Source organism: Solanum verrucosum, unplaced genomic scaffold (assembly GCF_900185275.1).
Source record: "Solanum verrucosum unplaced genomic scaffold, falcon-dt-bn FXZP01000022.1, whole genome shotgun sequence".
NCBI lineage: Eukaryota > Viridiplantae > Streptophyta > Magnoliopsida > Solanales > Solanaceae > Solanum > Solanum verrucosum.
Window position 1 is genome coordinate 368,040 of NW_026020086.1, and position 24,788 is coordinate 392,827.

Sequence of the window (24,788 nt, forward strand, 5' to 3'; positions counted from 1 at the left end):
TGTTCGTTATGAAGGCGAAATTTTATAGTACTGCCAGAATAATATGAGCTTCCACTTGAGCTTTGATTGAACTATTATATCATATCGCAATTTTGAAATTATATCAAAAAGAATTGTCACATTCTAAATTCATATGAGAAAATAATGATCATTTTAGTACACACAATTGTTACAGTTTTTTGTTGAGAGGATTATTCTTTACAAACATGTTCTTCACAAATGCGGTGGATTTCAACGGAAAAAAAAAAAGTCACTTTGACAATGTTTAAATAAATCGATCCCAAATTTTTGATATTTCTAATATTTTGGGAGCATGGAAGCTCCGATTGAACTAATTATCAATGTATATTTCTCATATAACTATTGGGTACATGATTATTCCCACATATCTTATAATATACCATAAAAATTAAAATAAAAATGAATACTTAGAAAGGATGATTTATTCAATAGACCATTTTTTTCTTTTTTTTTAGTCGAATGATTATTTTGGAACAAATTCTATTGACTGAATTCCTAACTCCTATCGTAATTACCTTAAGAGGAATAAATTTAAATTTATTTCAACAGAAAATTCATCGAACTTCATACTATTAAAAAGAAACATATTTTATAGAAATAAAGCATTCACTATGATTCAACGAAAAGGACGAAAATGCCCTTTAATGAATAAATGTAAATATAATTTTCATATTTAATTTTTTGTAGAAATTAAACTAAGAACATGTGCAATGACATAAAGTCTTTTGTCCAACTGTTTTACAAATTCCTCCACGCTCACATGAATCAATGCAAAATATCCAACATTTGCCATCGTTTTCTGGATTATCATCTTTCCCTGCTATACATGGACTTATATCTGGGTGATCCAAACAACACTTTCCAGCTGCATCGACTATATTATTGCAACCTACAAACAGAGACGTATTTAGAATTTCGAGATGATAGATGCACAATTATGAAAAGATGGATGTAAGATACAAATTTGATCGATTTGACATTTAGATTTTTATCATGAAAAAACAATTGAAATTTTAAAATATTAGGTCCAAAATTAAAATGCCAAAGTATGTGAAAATTGCAAATGATTTGAGATAACATAAAAAAATTAATTAATGTAGGTTAAAAATACCTATGAAAAGTATAAGGAGCGTAAAAAGAAGAAGTGAAACACTCTTGATGCCCATGCTTATATTAGTACAAATATTTGAGAGTTAATGTGTATATTTGTTGTGATAAGTGAGATGGTGATGGTGTTATTTATATTGTGAGAAATAGTTAAGGATCTTTGACTTTAATTTTAAAAAAATCTATACTTAATTAAATTGTTTCCATCCATTACTAGCTTAAAAAGGAATAATGTTTATTATCTTTCCATCATAATAAAAAAGGTAAGGAACTTGATAATTATTTAATGAAATATAAAAAAAATGATTATCTCATAATGAAATTTCCATATTGGTCCTAGCAATTGGAGATTGTGATGATAATGACAATTCATTATGAAAGTATACACAAAATTATGTTGACTTATGTATGTCGTTGACTAAACAATAAGGTATACCATATTATATATATATATATTCCAACCTCAACCAGTATAATATACTACGATGGTACTATATATGAGTTTAAAACATCGGTAATAGAACTAAAAAAATATGAACTATAATTAATAAATAATACTTCATTTAAGCCTATCAAATTCAACGTATGTCATTATTCTAAAATATTTCTTTTCGGCTTAAGTCATATGCATCTCCTTAAAATTGTCCGCATATTTTATTTGAACATCTCAATCTATTTTTGTGTCTATTGAACACTTTATTTGTTCAAAAATCATTTCTATAAGACACAGACATGTCAAAAAACATGTGCTATACTCTCTTTAGTCACGTAAAGCTATTGAAAATAATACTTTCTACTACAAGAATGGCTATGGAAATAGGTCTCGAAGAAGAAGATGCGGTGTGGGAGGTTAATTCAAAACAATAGATTTTTATTTTCTTAAAATTCATTTTGGATTATTTAAATAGTGTTTTTTTAAAAGTTGAATCCAATGTCATGTGTCATCATTTTATTGGTATGTTTGTTATTTGCGGGTGTTTGAAATACCCACATATTTATTTTCCAATTAATTGTGATTTTATGTCAAAATAGGTATAAATTTGTTAAGATTTATGTGTTTAATAGTTACAAGACTAAATTAAGGTGTCTAAGTAAAATATGCGGACAACTTTAAGGGCGACTATGATTAAGCCCCTCATTAGTACTTCTCAAGATGAACTCAAACTAATGTGTTGAATGACTCTATCTACGTGATAACATCATTGAGTGTGTATATTGATTTGTTTCAAATTCATACATTTCTTGTAAAAGAATGACACGATGTTATATGAATTATAATTATTTTCATATTTATCAAACTTTCTATATTTATTTGAATCGGCGGATCATAATTACTTTGATAAATATCTATGGTGCAACATTACTTATATTGTAATCCCATCATTAATTTTTATTTAGATAACAATAAAAAAAATTAGTAAAATATAGTACATTATTTTCTTAAGTAACAATATGGTTTTTGGACCAAACTATTGAAAACACGGAGATTCTTAGACCAAACTATCAATTGAAAGCATTTTTTTGTTTATTTTATATAGTTTAAGTGCATTTTTTAACGTATTTCCAGTTTATAAATTAATATCTACAAGGTGATCACATGTCTGCTTGTTATCAATTCGTAATATGACATATGTGAGGTTATCAGCTCAATTAATAATATTAAAAGCAGAGTTTTCAGAATATTCAACTAAGAGAATTCTTTTAGATAATAATGTCAGTGAGTTTACATCTGAGCCTTTTAATGATTATTGTATAGTAATTGGGATAGCAGCTTAGCATTCTATGGCTCATGTTCATGTGATATGAAATTAGAATTTGAAATCATGATTTGATATCACGATATGAAATCATGATTTCAAAATTGTCGTGAAAGAACTGGTGTGGAACAACAAGATTTGAAGGTGTGTTTCAAAATAGGCAATTTTGGGAAGACTTATGAGGTTCTGTCTCGTGCAAGCAGCTATTGACACGCCGTTGTCACAGTCAAATATAAGATTCAAGCACTTTCTCATACAGGGTATCATGTCAAAAACAAACAAATTGAAACAGAGTAAGAATATCAATGTTCAAAACCCAATGGCAGAAACCATAAATATAAATTGAACAAAGCACACTTCCATTTTAATATTGAACAATGAGAAAACCAGAGGCAACTGGTATACTTAATCCAAAGACTATTTTTTAACCTCTGATAGAAATGCGTGCGTCTAGTTCAATATTACAAACAGTTCAAAACACAAAAAACAAACTTCTAAAGAAACAAAAATGTAGCTTAGTGAGAGATGATGCTTTAGTTCATCCTCCTGATGAGCTCATTGATGAAATTCTCGCGATTTCCAGCATCACCGCCTTCAACATAGTGGTTTCTCTTCTTTTTTAGTCCACCAAGAGGTGCCTTGAGTTGGAAAGGCCATAGGAAGTTGTTAGCCTCCTTGAAGTGTGGTCCCACAGTGATGATCTCGTGGACGAGATCTTCGATGCAAATAATTCCATGTTTGCCCAACACCTACAACACGGGAACATTGTGATGAAAAAGCTGTAGAGATTAGGGTATCCTTTCGTTTGAAGCTTGGGGAATTCTTGAATTTACAACAACCAAGTTCTTCTCGGAATCAATTCTACGTGTTATGTTTTATATTATATATTAAAGAGAGGTTTGATAGGACACTATGAATGAATTACAAATATACTTTGCACCAACCTGCTCAACAACAGCATTGTCGGTCAAAGCAATTCTCTGCTTGTCTACCTTTCCATAACCTCGTTTGTAGATCAATTCTTTAATACTCTTCAAGTTGGGATAGCTGGGAAAATTGAAGAGATTCATCAATCAATAACAGATAGAAGAACTCCAAAATCAAAATTAACCTCAGAAAGACACAACGCATTAGAAAACAAATAGAATGATACCCATATGTAACATATGGCTCAACCCTATGCAGCATGTTCACGGTGGCCTTGTTAACTTTCAAGAAGACACCGTTGAAGATCTGTCATATAGCAAAGAGTCATCTCATTAGACAGACAAAAATGAGCAGGGTAAGTACTAAAACAAGAACAATAAGAGAGACTTACATAGAGAAAACCAAAAAAATACTCCATGTACAAAAGTTTAAAAGCAATTCAATGGCAAGTCATCACATCTTCAGAAAAGATCTAAGAAAAGAGAACAAGCAATCTAAAACAAGAGCATAGCTGTAATGCCTGGACAGAGATTGGTATGTCCTTTCACAACACAACTTAGTCTTCGTAACAACTCACTAGTGGAAATCATGAAGTAACCACAAAAAGTAAAAGATGTACCAAGTAAAATGGCAGTCCAATCATGTACTATCACAGGGTAAAAGATAAAAGTATGTGCAAGGTTACATGATAAGAAAGTGTAATGAATGAATCGACTAAATAATGTAAAGCCTAGATGTTAGAAAATGAAATGAATGAATCAACTCCTCCATCCAAGTTGAATGTCAAAGGTTATCTTGGCATGGATGTAAATAGATGAAATTGGAAGCTGAAATGCTACTCTAAATCTTTCGGACTGAAAACAACATGTAACTGACCATAATAATGGTGCAGTCCACATCCAAGTTGAGCAGATTGAATCACTTAAAGTTACAGAGTGGCATGGAAACTAGAGAAAGGAAAATATAATCCAATAATACATAAAGTAGATCATCATTTTTTAGAACCAGCTAAAAACTTGAATAAGCATCCCCTTACGGATTTTTATATATATTAAACAGGAAACATCAATAACTCACCTGTCGCAATCTGAGAAGCTGCAGAATCTTTTTTGTCTGAGGGGGCATTGCGTTAATCCTGAAAATTCAAAATGACAGTCAATAAAAAAGAATCAATTCATCAAATCCCTGATTTAAACAATCAGGCAACATCTTACCCACGGATTCTGATGATGAAGAGCAACTTAGCCTCTGGATCAACATAGAATCCTCCCTTCAATCGTGCCTCGCGCTTCAAACGGATCAACTCCTTCTCCTAAATGCATAACACAAACTCTTAAATACCACATTAATAGAGGGAAAAAATCAGCATCATTTTCTGAGACATTTGAGTTTATAAATTACCTGCTCTGAGTACTCCTTCGCATACTGTTTAGCTCTGTTATAGATAAGTTTGCGATTCTCAACACTCTTTTTCTTGGCAACTGCAAGCTCTTGCTTCTTTACAAGAGCCCACTCCTCATTCCTTTTCTGCTTCTTCAATACCGACTCTGGGACTACTACACCTCCCTCGCCCATATCTCTAATCTAGAGCACAAAAATACAAGTTTAGAAACACAGCAATACTCTGAACAGAAAAAACAGATAACACCACGTTCCCCTCCCACACACACACACAAAATATCAAGAATCAAACAAATTGAAGCTTTTGACACAAACCCATTTCAACAAATCAAAAACTAAGGCTATTATCTAAAACCCCAAGTCAACGATTCGATCAAATGCTTAAACTTCATACACAAGCCCATTCCAAAACGCCTAAGCCTTGTATCTTTTCCTTTAGCTCAAAAAGTATGATTTAAAAAAAAAAAAATGCTCAAAAGATTGATAAACTCATAAGCAAAACATAAAGCGAAGACGAGAATTTGATTACCCTAAGGATTCCTGCGGCGGCGTCTCTTCTCTGCAGCGTTCTTCCTTCTCTGAACTAGCTGAGGCTAAGTTCATTTGATTTATGTAGTAGGGTTTCTGGAGAATATGTTCTTACTTTTGGGCCTCTACGTGGCCCAATTAATCAGGCCCAAATTTAGTTCCAACATTCAAAATTATCCATTTTATGTCATTTTATAAGGACAAAGAACAATATATGCTCTAGTTTTTGGACGGCCAAAGCAATAATGTACCAAAAATATAATAGTGGGTATCTGTATATCATTTACGATAGTTTGGGAATAGATTTGTCCTTTTTCCCATTTTATATAGTATGTTTAAAACCATCAGATTAAAGTTCATTTTGGTACATTACACATACTTTTAATTTTACGAAAAAAGGCCAAATATACTCCCCCTAACTTTTAAAATTGTATTCATATGCCCTCTATTTATACTTTTGAGGTTGTATATACCCTTATCGTCATACTTTTGAGCCTTATATATCCTTACACCAAATGGCGAAACATGTGGTGATATCTTAACAATATAACCTATTTTATTTTATTTTTTACCTACAAAATTGGGTAAATTGTTAAGATGTTGTCACGTGTCTCTCTGTTTGGTACAAGGATATGACTAAAAAGTATGATGGTAAGGGTATATACAACCTCAAAATATAACTGAGGGTATATGTATGCCATTTTTGAAAGCTCATGGGTATATTTGTTCTTTTTCCGTTAATTTTATACCACAAGATTCAAAAATCTTCTTTATTTTCTTAAATTTCGAGTTAAGTCAAAATATGTAAAGCAAATTAAAATGGAAGGAGTAACATAGTATTAAAATTGAATATTTTGACCTTTAAATGAGTTAAGTTTTTAATTTGTGTACCTCAAACGAACACATCTAGTAAGACATACTTCTTTAGAAATTGAATTCATTTGTTATAAGGTCACATGAGATTATTTTCGATAAGATATTCACTGGTCCATATTCTAATAATTTTCCCTTTAAAAATTATGTTGCAACAGTTATATGCATAGTAAATTTATTCAATTGACTTTCTTTTTTTTGTATTCTTAGTGATATACAATTGTAAATATAGTTGAATCACAGTATCTTACTTAAGTATGCAATATGTGAATTGTATATCCTATAGGTATATGCTTTTCAAAAAAAAAAAAACTTAATACATAACCAATTTCATAAATTTGCTAGGGTATTTTTATTTTAAAAATTGTGTATTCTCATATGTCTATGAAATAGTTAAGTTAACCATATAAAATACTATGTTATTTTCTTTAGTTATATACATTCACCTCAATTAGCCATAAAATTTCATGCGTTTTCTACTTGATGTTAATGCTTATACTTAAAGAAGATGACATATTTTATGTGTTTAATTTAATTATCTAATAGACGAATCATGAATCGAAAGGGTGTTAAAAGTTGATGTGTTCAGTTGGAACAAGACTTAATTTCAGTATCTAAGTGAATATCACAACAAATTTTAAAAAACTAATTATGTATTAAGCCATAAATAAATAATTACATTAGTGGAGGGAGATAAGTGGAAGACGAATGCTATCCCAAAAAAAAAAAAACACCATAGTCAGTATAGCCAAAAGTGATTTCGTTGGTTCAATATACAAATCAAACAATTATAAGCATATCATAAATTTGGTTCATATTTTTTTACAAATTCCTATATATCATGAAATAATTAAAAGAAACAAAAAACATATAGAATATCTAAAAAAAAAAATCTATAACAAAAGTGAACTAGCTAAATCTGCTGCAAGCTTAGCTCTTAAATCTTTTCGAAGTATTTTCCCTGATGGAGCTTTTGGAATTTCGTCTATGAAAAATACTCGATTTATTCGCTTGTAAAATATAACCTGTACGCAACATAATTTTATTAATTACGTATGATTAAATTATTTCTAAATATATTTTTTTAAACGAACTAATAAAAAATGATATTTACCTGTTGGGATACATATTGTTTAATCTCTTCCTCAGTAATATTACTATCATTTGCTTTCACTACAAATGCAATAGGAACTTCTCCAGCAACTTCATCTTTCATCCTATAATTAAATGGATATGTCATTAATTCAAATTTAAAAAAAATAAAAATTCATAAACTAATTTTATCGTAACGACTTACGGGACAACAGCAGCATCAATAATGTTTGGATTAGAAATAAGCATAGCTTCTAATTCAGCAGGAGCCACTTGATATCCTTTGTATTTTATTAATTCTTTTAATCTATCGACTATGAACACTTGATCATCATCATCTATGTATCCAATGTCACCTGTATGTAACCATCCTTCTTTGTCTATTGTTTCCTCAGTTGCTTTTGGATTATTCAAATATCCTATTCATATTCGAAAATTCGAATTTGTTTTAGGTTAGTATAAACTTATATGCAGCAAAAATAGAAAAGAGAGTGTGCGGAAACACACTGTCAATATATAAAAGTTCGATCAATACATTAAAGGAAAAACTGCATAAGTGGGCATATATCATTACCATATATACTATTATTACCTATACTTTCATAATATTATGTATCTCACCACTAATTAAGAGTCTCCTACATATCTTACACTTATATACATGTATTTTTGCTACCAGATACACAAAAATAGGGAGAGAGGCGAGCGGGATTGGAGAGGGAGGCGAGCGAGATTAATTCGTATGTATCCCCGATACATGCGAATCACACTAGATACAAACTAGATATATGTATCTGGAGTGATTTGCATGTATCTGGGATACTAGATACTTGGGAGAGTGGCAAGCGAGATGGGAGAGAGGTGAGCGAGATTTGCTATGTATCTCAGATATATACGAATTCATTTGGATGTAGTGTATCTAGAACAAATTACACCTAAATCTGATCTCGTGTATCTGAATTTTGAGATACATGTATTTGGAGGCACCAAAATTCAGTAAAATACATAAAACTATAAACTAAAGTATATCTAAGTAATTAGCTCCTAAACTAGTGAGATTTGTGTGAGTTGTGCATTAAATGGAGTTGGAAAAGAAACAATTCATATTTGAGCCAATAAACATGGGCTAAACATTTGTTGAAGCCCATATATTGTATTTTAATGGGCCAGAAAACTTCTAGGTCTCATTATACTTGGATCAAAACACAACAATAAAGTGTATTATTTGGGTCAATTAATATTATTGGGCCTGACTATGATCTCTATCGATATACTTAATATTAGAATTAACGCGAACGCGTATATCACCTTTCATGATCTGATCACCTCTAATGCATATTTCTCCGGCATGATTCCGGGGAAGCAATGTTCCGGTGTTGCTATCGACGATCTTCATCTCGGCGTTACGAACAACTGTCCCACAGGAACCTGATTTGACATCAAACCGTTGTTTTGCAAATGCTAAACACATTGATAATACTGGGCCTGCTTCAGTCATGCCATATCCCTATTCAATTTAATGTGTATATCACAATAAGTCATAACATTAGTTTAAAGACTTTAGCCCAAATTGCACATGATTTGGTCTTTTTCTAGCTTTATGTATGTCTTTTGCCATAAATGCCGTTTTGTTTGTTCAAAATTGACATTTGATGTAATAAAATACACTGACAATAGTAGTACTATCATGTCATCTAAATGAAAATTATAATGATCCATAAAAATGAGATTTATAACTTGGAAAATAAAAGGGTAAAATCAAACTATCTCTAAATATAAAAATGTATCATTTATTTTCGAGATAGATTAATGTAAAAGAATGTACATGGGAATGTTAAATAGATCGCCCTCCTATCATTGTTTTCTCCTCGCAAACCAGATCTATTTAGTTGTAAAGCTTAACTAATATACAATGTTAATATAAAATATATATATATATACACACACTCACTCTTTATTTGTCTTACTTTTCTTTTTTGTCCCTTTTTTTAAAAAAGAATGGCTCTTTCCCCTTTTGACAACTCTTTAATTCTAATTTTCCACGTGATATGTTTTAGACTAGAAAACTAAAAGATATTTTGATATATTCTACATATCTTTAAGTTTAAATCACAAGATTCAAAAGTCTTTTTCTTACTTTCTTAAACTCTATGTCAAATTAAAATCAAACAAACAAATTGAAACGGGACAAATATATATACCACAAGTGTGCTTCAACTTATTATAGCATATTATTTACCTTAATTTTTAGATTATTAATTATTTGTTTGTGTTCTTACACCATAAACAAATATTATGTTCTCTTAAAACTTTTTTATGATGATGGTGTCCGAGCCATGGCTCTCGCGCATACACATCAACTATTTCAATTCAGGTACCTAATAACTCAAGTATAGATACTAGAAAAATCTGTCTATCAAAACTTAGACAAATGAAACGAAATTACTTAATTCTTTTAGTCCATCTCAATCACTAGGCCGGCTATATACATATAGTTGAGTGCAAATATTCTTCTGTAACACTAGAAATTAAAACTTATAAAATATTTTTTAAAAAAAAAAATTATATAAAAAGAAATTAAAAAAATTGTAGGATTTTACCTGTCCTAGTATGGCATTAGGCAATTTAGCTCTAACAGTATCTTCAAGCTCTTTTCCCATTGGTGCTGCCCCTGACATTATCATCCTTATAGATGACAAATCATATTTATCTACCAATGGACTTTTTGCAATAGCCAATACTATAGGTGGCACAAATGGTGCAATTGTTACTTTATATTTTTCCACTAACTCCATTAATCCTTTTATCTCAAATTTTTGCATTATCAAAATAGTTGCACCAACTCTCAATCCACAAAGCAAAATTGAATTGAGAGAATAAATATGAAACAATGGCAAAACACACATGATCACATCTTCACTATGGAAATAAAGATTAGGGTTTTCACCATCAACTTGTTGTGCCACACTTGTAACAAGTCCTTTATGTGTTAGCATCACTCCTTTTGGTAACCCCGTCGTACCGGACGATAAGGTAATGCCACCACATCATCAGGAAGAATTTTTACACTATCAGATAAAATGATGTTGTCATCATTGCAATTGTTTTCGTCCGATTGATGAGTAGTAGTTAACAATAACTCCGCGAAACTAAGGCATCCATCGGGCAACGGCAAGGAATCGTCCACACACACGATTTTAACTCTATTTTCCTCAGCGTAACTCTTGATTTTATCGACGTAGCAAGATTGTGTTACGATGAGCTTCGCGTTCGATGCTTTCGCTTGCTTCGTGATTTCGGACGGAGTGTAGAACGGGTTCGCAGTCGTGCTAATCGCGCCTCGGAGTGACGCTCCAAGGAACGAGAACACGAATTCGGGTGAATTCGGAAGTAAGAGCATGATGACATCTCTTTGTTCGATACCGAATTTGTGGAGCCCGAGGGCGATTCTTTTGGCAGTAAGATCAACATCGGCATAAGTGTATGTCGCACCCGTGGCACTATTGATTAAACAAGTGCGTGAACTAAATTGAGAAATGTTTTCAAAGCAATATTTGTGAAGAGGTAAATGATTTGGGATGTAAATATTAGGAAGTTTTGATCTAAAAATGTATTGATCATCACGATCATGATGATTAATTTCTAATTTGTTGATCATTTCTTCCATAATCTTTTGTTTTTGCTTTGGAGAGAGAGAAAAGAGAAGGTGGCTTATAGGTATAACTTAGATGAATAATCTTTACATTCAACTTTGGTTTGTTTGGGAATTGGTAAGTTATAGACAAAGGCAAGAGGATTAGGTGATGGTAGAGGGGCCTAGTAAATTAATGGATTTGCTATTGGCTAAAAAATGGTTTAGAAAAGCATATAAAAGTGGATAAGCTACCTTGGCCAGCTCATTATTTTTATGCATTTAAGTTATATATAGTAGAACGTCAAAAATAATATAACTGGTGTAATTTCATAAAATGAACTCGAGAAGAATAAGATGTATACAAACTTCATCTTTATGCTTATAGATAGAGACTAGAGAAGTTGTTTTCAATAGATTCTCGACTTAAAAGAAAGTTATTCATAAAAGGATTTTAAAAAATGGCAATATAATATCAAAATACGAATTACAAAATAAAGCAACAAATAGTAAAATAACATAAAAGAATAGAAAACTATGTAATTACTAATACTATAAAGTTGTGTTTACACTATGAGTGAAATTTATATGATATAGAAAGTTAATTAGTATATTATCAATTGATGTTTATTATGATATTCAGCAATAAATACCTAATAAGCAATATGATTATGTGTATATATTTTTTCATCGTTAATGTATAGAACTTAAACTCAATACTTATTATACACAATTTATAGTAATAATAGAGGGTACAAATTAAATTGTTTTTTATTAATCAGAATGTTAGTGAAAATAACGATTTTTCGCATATCAGATTTTAAAAACGAAGTAAACATATGATCCTCGACTTTAAATAGAGTGTTTAGCGGACTATATAGTGCATCCATATTTGTCGAAAGAATTTAATATGGTATATTCTTATGGTTACGATTGAATTATTGCAATCAATTATATATATCTAAATATCCAAACAGTTGCAAATTCAACTATTTATGTGTTATAAACACAAAGATTACAATTTGGTTGTAAATCAAAATTGATTTCGAAAAATATGATACTATAATAAGTCTATACGTTAATAGAAACCTTTTCTTCATTAAAGTTAATAGTTATACTAATCAAGGGTTATATTTGGAAATAAATCAAGATTGAATCCATTAACTTGTTTGACCATATTAAGATATATGATTTGCTCTTTGTAATTCAATCTTGGACGATTCAGATATTGATATTATTAGTGTAATTTAACCTGTAACAGCAAGCAAGTTTAGATAGAAGTTCATGTGGAGATATTACGTTTAGCAAAGTGTACGTACATGCTCACCTAACAACTAGGAAAAAACATAACTTATATTAATACACTAACCTATATTGTAATATAATAATAATAATAATAATAATAATGTGTTTTTATATGAAAGAAAATTAAATCTAGCTAGGTCAAAACTTTGAAAAAGTCTATACACAATGTAACAAATGGTACAGCTTACCTACTTTCATACTAAAAATAGTTATATATATTTGTTTGCATGCTTTGTTTTCTTTGTTAACTTACATATATTTAGTGTTGTGAGCACCAAAAGTTTCACAATAATAATATTCCTTTTGTTTCGTATTAGTTGTTACATTTTTATTTTACATGACTTATTAAAAATCATAAACAAGAAATGCATTTACTAATTTACTCTTAACTCTTAACAATATAATTAATATTTTTTACTTTAAAAATAGTTAATTTTAAGGGAAATTGAAAACAAAAAAAGTTATTAATTCTATTTTAATTTTGTAAATTGATAAATATTTTGGAATTGATGTTTTTATTAATGTTGATAATTAATATGAGACTAAGGGAGTATTGAATATTCTTTTCCTTTTTTGGTTTTGGTTTGGACAAAAAAAAAGTAATTCACTTTAGCACCACAACTTATTATCCAATTAATTGCATTCTTTTTTCTTTGTCAAATGTTATCTTAAAACAATAATTTAGTCATTTAATCTTGAACTACTAATTAAGGTAGCTGTCTATTTCCTTCCAAGCACCTCCAATATAGATGTAGTGTTTTATGTACTCTAAATTCTAAAATATTCGATTAATTGAAATTTATACCATATCATGAAAGATTATAATAGTAACATATCCAAGTGTGATCCGAAAATATGTACACAAATCTTATTTCTATCTTAGTAAGATAGAAAAACAGTTCTCAATAGACCATCAGCTCAAAAACATTACCGGCCATAAATTTAATGTGAAGCTAGTTGAAGCGTTCACCAAATATCACCATATGTCATTATGGACGTTAACTACAAAGTTCATTTCTATCATAACCAACCATACATCATTATCAACCAAAAATACAACCATATAGTTGAATATGAAGTTAACTTGATTTTATATTACTCATCACCTAAATTTTCTCCAGCAAATTAAAGAGTAAATAGTTCATGTTACACAAAAATCTACATCATAAGAAGTTGGAAGCAAGATTAAGCTCAACAAAATGTTGCGAAAAACGCGAAGCATCAGAAATATTTCATTCTCCAAAAAATACATGTATCAATAGTTTCAAGGTAATAGAAAGTCAGTAAACCCTGAAAAGGTTTATGCAACAATGCTACTGTAACAACATATTCTTTCAAATTTATCATCATTATATGAATCTTAACAAACAAAAAAATGATGTAAGATGTAAAGGGCAACACTTGAGGCCTTTTGAAAGAATTTTAACAAAGTCAAGCTACCAAAGTAAAACTGGTTGAATTAGAGAGATTGCAGTTTTTTATGGCTTCAAAGCAAGGGCAAGACCCAACTTGGGTACTGAATTCTTTGCCTTCGTGTCATACTCGGCTGAGAAAGTAATAAGCGACTTTGGCCTCCATTCCCGCTGGCAAAGCATTGCAACTTTCCCATTGTCAGAAAATCTAGTTTTCAATGATGTTAATGGGTCAACTTTGTGAGCACTCCCGATGCTGAAGCTGTTCTCGTAGGTAGATAATCTGTGTATCATCTCTGCACCGACTTCAGTTCCATTTGCTGGATCTACCGAGTGTACATATGATGCCTTCACAGCTTGTCCCCTATCCGTTCTACATGGATAGCAACAAAAGAGCAGAATAGATACTTGAGATGTGTGAATTAAATTTTCCATGTATTATGCAGAAAGGACATGCTAAATCTTCAATGAACTTTGCTTTTGACAGAATGAATAAAGCTGATGTACATCATCAATTAGGAAAATAAAAATTGAAGTGTTTCAGCCATCGTATGCATTCTCGGTCATACACTTAATCTTGACCAACTTTTTATGAGCTCAAGAAACAAATGAGAATGGAATTAAGTTCCAATTACAAACCCTCATTGCAAAGCACCATATATAGAGAGCTATATCCCAGACATGCAGATTTCAACAGTCCGGAGCCAAAAGGGTAAGGCACATCTCCCCACACCTTCCCTTCTTTCCCAAAGACCCCCCCCCCCCCTCCCCCAAATCAAATACTTTTAATATTTCCTTTCCTTTTGGTGCTCACTGCTCTACCTTTGATCAGTCACCAGAAAACTGAGTAAACTAGGAAAATGACATGACCACAACAGATTGAAATACACCTAATGAGTAAATATATTTAAAATAATTTATATTAGTAAAAGAAACAAGATAAATAAATTAAATAGAGTATGTGATATCCAAAGTAAATTTTCTGATATTAAACTCAAGTATCATCAATTTCTTTGTCTCTTCAAATCAAGTGACGTAGTATTTTTATAAATGTAGGAAAAAGAGTTGGGAGGAGAAAAATATAGACAGAGAAAGAGAAGGGAAACACGGGGAGAAAGGAAGAGAGAAAGGGCAATTTGATTATATAAAATGTTCACATAAACAGCCAATAAAGGAATTTTTTTTTAAAAAAAAAGTTGTTCTTAATATGGAAAACTATTATGTCAAAATGTATTTTTTGGAAAATACAATTACTGATTTTGTTCTAAATACTTTAACCAAAATGGAATAAAGAAAATGTTTTCATTGTTGTTTTGACTTTTCTTTTGTTTTTTCTTCAACCTTCCCTAGTTATTTCCTAACTAGGGTAAAATTTGTGGTTTCCTTTGGGGCCCACCAATAAGGCGTAAGGCGTAAGGCGCAAGGGCCCCTGCGCCTTATAAAGTGTGTGGGATCATGCACCTTGCCTTTGACGTTTACTTGATGGCCATTAAGAGACAAAGGGCAAGGTGTGTGAGGCCATGCGCATTTGGTTTTTTTCTGAATTTGTTTGCCCTTATGGCATTTTTGCGACAGAATCTTCCCTTTTAGCTCGGGACTCCAGATTTCAACATGTGATTTTACATGTTTTTAACAAAAAGTCCGCTACTCAGTAAGTACACAATCTTTTAAATGTACTTGTTTCAACAGGAAAACACCTTTCAGAAATAGAAGTTTTTGTAATTCATGTCATGGTTGCTTCCTCAACTAGTTTGGGATTGAGGCAAGTTATGGTAATTCATGTCATAGTGGCTTCCCCAAAAGTTTCAAAATGTCAACATGTGTGTGTCGGATTCTCCAACTGTAGTGTATTTTGGAGAATCCGACACGGGTGCGGCATCAAAAGTGAAGAGTCCACACACAACTTAGGTTAAAAGCATAAAGCGCTAAGAACTTATTTGGCCATTTGTGAGCAAACAACTACACCAGTTCCAAACAAGTTGGTCGGCTATATGAACCCTCAATGACCATATTTCGCTATTTCAATTCATATATGTATGTGTATACATGGGCATGATGCAAAGAAAAATTACTATAGACACAAACCATAACTACTTGAAGAAAGAATTGAAATATCTATAATTAAGCAAAATATATGAAATAAAATCATGATAATCAACTTAAAACCCATTAATTTTTTCTTGATTTAGATGAAAAGTAGTTAGTATTTGTTTTTTTACAAGGTAAAGTATCAAAATAAGTTGTTTTATGTTTTTTGAAGCTAGTATCTTGTACCGAAGTTTTAATTTCTTAATACTAATCACTAACAATTTCTTCATATCACTTCTAAACTTTCAACCTATCTATTTACCAACTATATCTATGCCCTTTTAAAGATAGAGCATAAAGAGACTATATCTCAGATCTGGGATTCCAACTAATGAAATTCGAAAGATAACCTAGTTTCCTTTTGACTGCCTATTTTCACCCCTTGAAGACTTCGCTTTGAACATATGCTGCAAAAAAAATAGACATTACTGGCATGTTCTTTCTAGAGATTATATTTGCGTCCATTAACTCTGGCAGAATTTTTCTCAAATAATTCTAGTTGAATTTTGCAGAGCTTCAGCAACAACATCACTTCTTTAACTTTTAAACAGCAACATACCCAGTGTCACAAGTGAGGTCTGGGGAGGGTGGGGTGTATGCGGACATTACCCCTAAGGTCCTAACTTTGTGGGGTAGAAAGACTGGTTTCTGATATACTTCTTTAACTTTCAAATTGATGAAAATTTGGTTGGAAAATTTATGTAGTTTAAACCAAACAGCAAGTTAATGTTTTCCTAAAACTAGTACTACATGCATTCCCTCACACAAGATTTCTCTCCATTCTTTTCCTTCCCTTAAGAATGTCCAGAAAACTACATTTTTTAATATCAAAAAATGTAAAGATTTATTCATAGTCAGACTAGTAGATTACAGATGTAAAACTTATTTTTATTTCTGATAATGGTGGTGCACCAAGACTTCAACAGTTAAAGCTAAAAGTCAAAACATCTTGGAAATAAATGATGAAACAAATAGAGTGGGGCAGACAGAAATTGACAACTACACTTCAATAGTCAGCACAACATTTTGACATAATAAATAAAAAGCATATAACTGCATGTTGCATAGTTGGATTGACCATCTCACCTTTACTTAGCTAACAGGAAAACATTTGAAGAACTCAGAAGCACCAAGAGTATACTAAGCAGAAAACAACATATGAATACTTACAACATAAGTGCAGCAGAAAAATCCGGTTTGTTAAAACTAATTCCAGCATTGCACTTGGTAAAAGAAGATGAAGCAGTATTAAATCCTATTTCACCACCAAGGGCTAAATCCTTGCTGCCAATAGCAGCCGAGAGCTCCAAGAGAGGGGAGGGATTTAAGCCAATACTGGAATTGATGGCAGCATGCTGATGAAGGTACTGAACATCAAGCTGAAAATACAAAATAAATGATTCAGAGATTGATATTGAATTCACAAACCAAATAACATACAGATTGTTCCTACTTAAAAACAGCTTGAAATCATAGGACATTGGAAAAAACATGTCACACTGTTTTTCCCTAATGAGGTAAGGTAGTTCTATCGAAATTTAGATATTGTTTAGACACTATTTTATGGTAGGTAGAACTTGCTCCTCTAATTGACACGATAGGTTCAATTACTTTCTTTCCACTCCACTTATCTGCTGAAAAAGAGATTGTAATAGAAATAAACTGAGATTTTTATACTGTTCACAACTTCACATTAGCATCATCTGAATATTGAAAATAATAGAACCAGTAATCTAGATGACCCACAAATTGTCTTCACTAAGCGCATGCCCATCGGGATAAAAAGTAAAGCATCGGCTCCCATTTTCAAAGACAACTTAACAAATAGACCCGTCCTTCACAAGTGTATCTTTCATAAGATTTTAAATTTTGAGTTGTGTGTGAATAAAGGAGTCTGGAATTAGCACATTATCCCCCAAAAACTAGTCAGAATTGAAGTAAAAATAAATTAATGAAAAAGTGCAACAGACATTAAATGTTTCAAGTCCATGTGCCCAACTCTAAGGTTCAACATTTGCGCCGCATGATGTAATTAACATTAGCTGAGATGATGACACCCAAGGAAAAGAGGATGCTATGGAATAGGGTGAAAATGTAATTGGTGATAACATATGATATCGACCTATACGAATTACTTGTATCCACAGAAAGCTTTTTAAGAATAATACTTAGTAGGTAGCACATTAATTATAGTTCACTTAGCAGCCAGTGACGCTCTCACCAAGTTTCAGTTAGTTCACTGTGAACAACTAATCACTCACAAATCATTATCTGCCTGTACCAGTACCATCAATGAAACAAAGACATAACTGGAAATAATCAATTTAAAAATGAGCTATCTTTTATCCTCTAATTTGTCTCTTCGCCCATAATATCTGTGGTAGCATGACACGCACTAATTTAATTCTTTGGCTCATACATGTGTTGATGTGCATCAGACAGACCAGAGATTCTTTTGACCAGAACTTGAGAAAGCACAACAATTTACCTTGCCAGACTTGTGATCAGGTATGTTGAAGCCTAAGGACACTTTTGTGGATCGGAAAACGTCAACCAGTGTAACTTTTGTTGAGACCTGCATATAAGATAACATATAAACATCACGTAAGAAATTTGTTGCACTTGCTAATAAGAGACCCAAGAGTTTAAATATATCTCAGGATCACAAATTAGATTATCAAGAGGACAAGCAAATGAAGCAATTGCTGGTCTAAGTGACAGGGAATCTGCTCTTACATTGGAATAGGTATCAACTTTGATATCAACAACTGTACTTCCGAGCTTATATTGAGTACTTATATCACCAATAAAAATTTGATCTTTCTTCACACCAGTAGCTGTTATTCCCTAATATGAGAAAATGACAGAAGTTAGGATCGGATTCAGATATAACTCTAAATTAATAGAATACAGAAAAAGTTGCACATTAAATAGCAATGATAAACGTCAGAAACATCAGATTTTACAGCACACCAGCACCATCTGTTGGGATTTCGGAAAGGTTCTATAGTCACAATAAATGAAAGCATACCATGTATGATTGCCAAAGAATTCACCAACGTCACTTTCAAAGAAATTGCAAACTTATGCAAGATATGAAACATTTCTAGATCAATTTCAAGGGATATACTTAATGGAACACCATAATCAAGCGGAATCAAGAGATATTAGCAAATGCAAACTGTTATTTTAGACAATGTAAGCTAAGATCAGGTGAGGTCCTAATACCTCTTTTCCTTGCAAACTATATAACAGGGTAAAGTCGTCAATCATGGCTAAAGTAGAGGACAATTTCCATTTCTCCCAAAACCAAAGGAAGATGCAAGTACATTTTCTAAAGAATCAAGAACACAAATGTTCTTATGAACATCTTTCTACCATTTATATTTCATTCTCCAAGGATTTCCTAGAGTTGTAAACCGAACTTTACGTAAGCTCTAGCCACTGAATAATGTTACGGAAATCCTTCTCAATAAATAAATTAAAAAAAGAATGATCATCCTATAAAACTAGTACTCGGACACAGTACAAGAACAACAGTAAGAACACCTTTATTTGTACCCTCAAAAGGGAAAATAGTGGATTATTAATTTTCACAACCAAATTAAGTTCTTACAAGCCTTGCATGTACTTCAGGAACAAAAATAAATATATATAGACGTGGATGTGACAAGGTTTTAATATGAATTGACTTTAATTATCAAATTGCAAATACAGCAATTACAACTGTGTCAGCCACATGTGGAATAAAGGATGTCTTACCTGAAAATTAGGCTATTAGGAATAAAGTTAGTATCCCTTAACAATGTTGTAAAAATATAGAATTTTCAAAACCTCATATAAATTTGACAGAAAACTTGTGTGTCAGCGTGTGGGTGTGTATAGGTGCACATAGTTAGATTCTTTTCTTTCTATTTTGCTTTATTTTATTTCATCCTATTCTCCTTTCTCAGAAAAAGGGCCTTACATGTTCAGATGGGGTGTAATTTGTTAACCCGGTACTGCTAGAATGGCAGCACTAGGTGATTTTATCCCATCAGCTCAAGCCTTGATGGGCAGAATACCCTATACTTTTATGGTAACAGGTACTCAGTGGAAAAGTCGAGGTGTGCAAATTGGCCCAAACACCTTTTTCATAAAAAAAAATCTAGTACAAAGGACAGATACCAGACTTGAAGACACAGAATAATATATTTCAGAATGAACAAATGATTTTGTAACTTAAAGTACATATTTATCCAATATCAATATAATAAATAAACTACAACAATGTGTGCAAGTGGAAAAGTTTGGCAGCCTTATGAATCCCAAATAGAAGACTCAACAGCTTAAATAATCTAAATGAGAAACAGTAAATGAGAGAATAAGCTAGTACCACCCCACTAGAGCTCGGAATAGAGAAGGTGAACTTCTGATCATAATTGTAGTCTTTGGTCAGTAGATCTGCATGAATGTGACCATTTCACAGACCATTAGAATATTCACATATGGCCAAAAAAATACAAGCTCTCCTCCAGAGAAGATTATATTAAGAGATGGATAAAAGTTGTCAAAATTGTTAAATGACTAGATCTTTAGATGAGTCTTAATATGATGCTCACCAAATAGAAATCTATTCAAGGAATTTTGATGGTAATCGAACAGTCAAAATTCAAAACTATATACTTCACCTAGTTAAGTTGTTATAACAATCTAAGTGGAAGAAATCAGTATGAAACAAATAGGCTATTGCAGGCTATATAATCAAGCTGGTTAAAGTTTGAGCTCCGCTCGCCCTGCTGCAATCTATGCACAGCTTCGCAGTGACCTGAAGCAAGCTCCTTCAGCCTGACTTACTCTTATTCAAGGCTTGGTATAACCTATTTCAACAAGTTTGGGAGGCGAGTTTGAGCAAACCTAGCTTGAAAGGCCTATAAACCGGCATACTTTATATATATATATATTTGGCATATTTTTTAGTGATGGTGAAAGTGCAATATGTACACTGGGTTGAGCATAAAGTCTTCCCTTTTCCCTTTTCCCTTTTAATGAGTACTTGAGCACAAAATCTTCTCAAAAGCACATATTACATGAAAATTTTCTGTCCAACTCATTACGAACAACTGTTAAAAGCTCATGAGATATTCTATGTTATATAACAAACTTACTATATACTCTTGATTTTTTTATAAGGTAAATAAATTGTGTTGATGCTTGGGCCAGACTCACCCATATACAAATAGTATACCAGACAATAGAAAACCTACATAAGAAAAAACTTACTGTACTCTTGATAAATAGTGTTAATACATCTGTTATAACTTATCCACTACAATCACATATTTAATAGGGGAGGTAACATGTAACTGCTTCCAAGAGGAGATTGTGTAGAGTTGGTAAGACCAAAGCGCCAAAACATTGATGTGAATTGGCTCAACAATGGTACTGGTATACACTTGGAAACTCTCCAGTAAATGTTAAGTTCCAAACAGAAAATAGACAGTATCTCCTTTATATAACCGTGGCATCCGGACTAGCTAGTGCCCACCTTGACTGATTCCACGAGGTACCTACTATCTCCCACATCAGCTCATATGCAGAAAGAACTTGAATTTAGCAAACCATGCCACGTAAGCTCTAGCCACCAAGGCTTGGGCAGATGGAAAGAAATCACCTAGTATTATTGCTTCCGCTGGGAATTGATTATGAGACCCTAAATATACAATATCATGGGGCTAAAATCTAGAGAACCCTCCTGCATGGTAGGGTACTTAGTTTGTGCTGGCTGACTTTTGACAGGTTCAATTACCTAAACAGTTAGAAAGGAGAAATTGCTTCGTTCTTCCAAGAAGATCAAGTTTAATAAATGTATTAGTACATGAATGTTTTCCTATACTTCATTTTACCTTCCTAATAAGTATCAGAAGCATCAGTACTCATTAAATTGATGGTGAATCATTACCTCTTGCCCGCCTGCCGATTTCGGAAAATGGTGCTGGGCTCTGCTCCATCTCTTCTTCAAATGAAATCACCCTGATCAATACTGATAAACAATTAGCATACGATTAGTTATGCCCACATGATCGAAAGAAACACAGTTAGTTAAGTGAAGCATACAATTAGTTATGGAAGAAATACAGTTTTTCTCCCATTATGCATAAACCATAACCAAAATCAAGCAACATGAAGTTTTGCATTTGCAGTAGACAAATTTGGACCATTAACAAATTAAGTGAAATTATTTCTCTGTTTTCTAATCTCACTAATACGGCCTTCCTTCAACTAGTTGTATGCCCTTGCTCGTTCACAAGCAGAACAATCCTAAGAGAATATCTACAAAAATAAACCATATACAAGCTCGTTCTCGATGAAAACAGAATCACAAGGTATCCAAAAGAACACAAAATGAAATTATTCTGTTCCAATTTTAACAACACTTAACATATTTAAACTTGCAAGCAACTTCGGGCCTGACATGAAAAATTGAGTTATAATATCATAAAATTGAAATTTCATTTCTTTTCTTTTCTCTAAATTGATAGAAGGAATTGAAATTTCTTTAAGTACCTCATAGGTTTCAAATTCACAAATACTTCTCCACGGTCAGCAATGTCTATCTTGGTATCAATTTCCCCATGAATATTATAAGCCTAATATATATTTTTTTGACTATCTAAGCATAATATTACACAAACAGACATATTAATCCCAATCTCCATATATTTTTCTTCCTTTCCAGAACAAGTACATTGAAACTATTACTAGTGAAACTTCAAACAAGATTGTCTAATGTAAACCCCATTTTGTTGATATTACTATAAGCGGCATTTCAATTATTCGACTACCTAAATGCATCAAAACAGTAATATCTATTGGAAGTCAATGCAATCCAAGGAAAACCATAACTGAAACCCAACCCCACAAATTCTATAGGCCTAATACATATCTTTGACTATATAAGCTACTATTACACAAAAAGCAATCTAATTAAACCCCCAATTCAAACTCCATACATTTTTCTTCCTTTCCAGAACAAGTACATAGACATTACTAGTAAAACTTCAAACAAGATTATCTCCTATAAACCCCATTTTCGTTATATCACTAAATAAGTGTATTTTCAATCATTTCACAACCAAAAAGCATCAAAACAGTAAGACCCCTATTAGAAGTCAATGCAATCAACTATCAATCAACCAAACAAAACCTAAAACTAACACCAACCCACCTCAACCCACACACAAAACAATCAAATACAACTAACAGATTTTGTATAGAACCATTGGATTAAAAAAAATTCAATTTTCAAGATTAACAGTAAGTATCAAATAAAAACTTAAATCTTTGAAACCAAAAAAAAAAAAAAAAAAAAACCCAAAAACAGAGAGAGAGAAATGGGTTTTCGCTAACCTTTTTGATTCTCGACAGAGACCCAGAAATCGCCGTCGAGATTTGGGGTGCGCAGAAGAAAATGACTGAACCTTAGCTTAAACCTCTTAACTCTGTCTCTTCAATACCTGAGGGGTAGATTTGTCATTTATCATTTCCTCATATTTGGACCTTGGGCTTGGGTCTAATATGATGAATGAGCCCATATTGTGTTTTTAGAAAGACACCAAATTATAATATTATTTATAAAATATAGTTTTAAATTATAATGTACAATAATTTATTGGAAACACAACATAATTAGATTGGCGTATTTAGAATTTTGAGATCATGGGTGCACTATTACGAAAAAGTGGATCTAAGATATAAATTTAATTGATATCTAGGTTCTTATCAATAAAAATCATTAAAATTATAAAATTATAGGTCCAAAATTAATAGAAAGAAAAATAAAACAAGATATATACAAGAATCAAATTTCTAACATCACTTAAAGAGGTGAACTCAATCATTATTTCTTCGAATGTGGGTTCACACATCTATATTTAAAAATTCGAGAAAATGACCAAAAGCCCCCCAACCTATAGCCGGATTCCCAACTACACACTCATACTTTACGGGGGTCCTATTACCCCCCTGAACATTTTTTTTTTACTAATTTTTTCACCCTTATTTGCTGACATGTCCAAGAAGGTGAGACCAACTCCCTTAGGCGCGTAAGAACAAAAAATAAAACGTTAAAAGATGAAGAAAACTACACATGTGAGTCCAAATCAGCTATATTAAATCTCCAATGGTATAATCTCATCTCTCCCAAAATCAAACTCTCTTTTTCTTCCTTTTTTTCTCAATTCTTCTAATAGTTGACAGATCTCCAACGGTATATTCCTTCATTCTTTCCCAAATCAGCTTAAAACTTGAATTTACTTGTCAAAGCATTCAATTGTAGTTTCAATTTCGAAAAAGCTTGAAGCTTTAGGGCTTGTAATTTCTCTGATTTCATAGTTATGGTTCAAAAAAATTCTTCAATGGAATGCTATTATACCAAAACCCAGTTATTGCTCTTCATTTTTTTGTCAATTTCATAACCCTAATCAAACACAATAATCAATATCGTTCAAAATCGCTAGTAAAGAACTAAAAGAACTAACCTTTACTTAGAGAAAACTTCGACCCAACAAACGAAAAAAGCTAACCGAACCTTCCCCAACCTTCCCCAAAAATTTTCGATTGGAACGAAATCTCAGATCAAAGAGAATGGGGGTGAATTTGGTTAGA

General features: G+C 32.0%; 3 protein-coding genes across 3 annotated transcripts; all 3 read right to left on the reverse strand.

Annotated features, from left to right (window-relative positions):
• Positions 1–3,192: 3,192 nt before the first annotated feature.
• Positions 3,193–5,843, reverse strand: LOC125824342 (60S ribosomal protein L7-3). The gene is made up of 7 exons (XM_049503705.1): positions 5,743–5,843; positions 5,214–5,396; positions 5,027–5,124; positions 4,890–4,947; positions 4,039–4,118; positions 3,830–3,932; positions 3,193–3,634 (listed from the first exon to the last, which is right to left on the reverse strand). Exons 2-7 carry the CDS (start codon positions 5,385–5,387, stop codon positions 3,419–3,421), a joined length of 729 nt encoding a protein of 242 aa, XP_049359662.1. The 5' UTR covers positions 5,388–5,396; positions 5,743–5,843; the 3' UTR covers positions 3,193–3,418.
• Positions 5,844–7,253: 1,410 nt separating this feature from the next.
• LOC125824341 (4-coumarate--CoA ligase 2-like) lies at positions 7,254–11,373 on the reverse strand. Its single transcript, XM_049503704.1, is given in 6 exon segments — positions 7,254–7,639; positions 7,729–7,831; positions 7,912–8,125; positions 9,015–9,213; positions 10,307–10,734; positions 10,737–11,373. Coding segments are annotated over 6 exon segments (1,713 nt in total). The 3' UTR covers positions 7,254–7,507.
• Positions 11,374–13,844: 2,471 nt separating this feature from the next.
• On the reverse strand, positions 13,845–23,654 carry LOC125824461 (mitochondrial outer membrane protein porin 4). The gene is made up of 7 exons (XM_049503840.1): positions 23,532–23,654; positions 22,084–22,164; positions 20,518–20,585; positions 18,879–18,989; positions 18,631–18,717; positions 17,313–17,521; positions 13,845–14,427 (listed from the first exon to the last, which is right to left on the reverse strand). The coding sequence occupies exons 2-7, from the start codon at positions 22,130–22,132 to the stop codon at positions 14,121–14,123; spliced, it is 831 nt and encodes a 276-aa protein (XP_049359797.1). The 5' UTR covers positions 22,133–22,164; positions 23,532–23,654; the 3' UTR covers positions 13,845–14,120.
• Positions 23,655–24,788: the final 1,134 nt, after the last annotated feature.

Coding starts and splice junctions, on each gene's coding strand:
- LOC125824342 (XM_049503705.1), bottom strand. CDS start 5,387: ATGGGCGAGGGAGGTGTAGTAGTCCCAGAGTCGGTATTGAAGAAGCAG. Junction 5,125..5,213: donor CGAAGGAGTACTCAGAGCAG/GTAATTTATAAA, acceptor TTATGCATTTAG/GAGAAGGAGTTGATCCGTTT. Junction 3,933..4,038: donor GAGCCATATGTTACATATGG/GTATCATTCTAT, acceptor CAATTTTCCCAG/CTATCCCAACTTGAAGAGTA.
- LOC125824461 (XM_049503840.1), bottom strand. CDS start 22,132: ATGGAGCAGAGCCCAGCACCATTTTCCGAAATCGGCAGGCGGGCAAGA. Junction 20,586..22,083: donor AATCGGCAGGCGGGCAAGAG/GTAATGATTCAC, acceptor ACATTCATGCAG/ATCTACTGACCAAAGACTAC. Junction 14,428..17,312: donor TTTTCTGCTGCACTTATGTT/GTAAGTATTCAT, acceptor CTATCCATGTAG/AACGGATAGGGGACAAGCTG.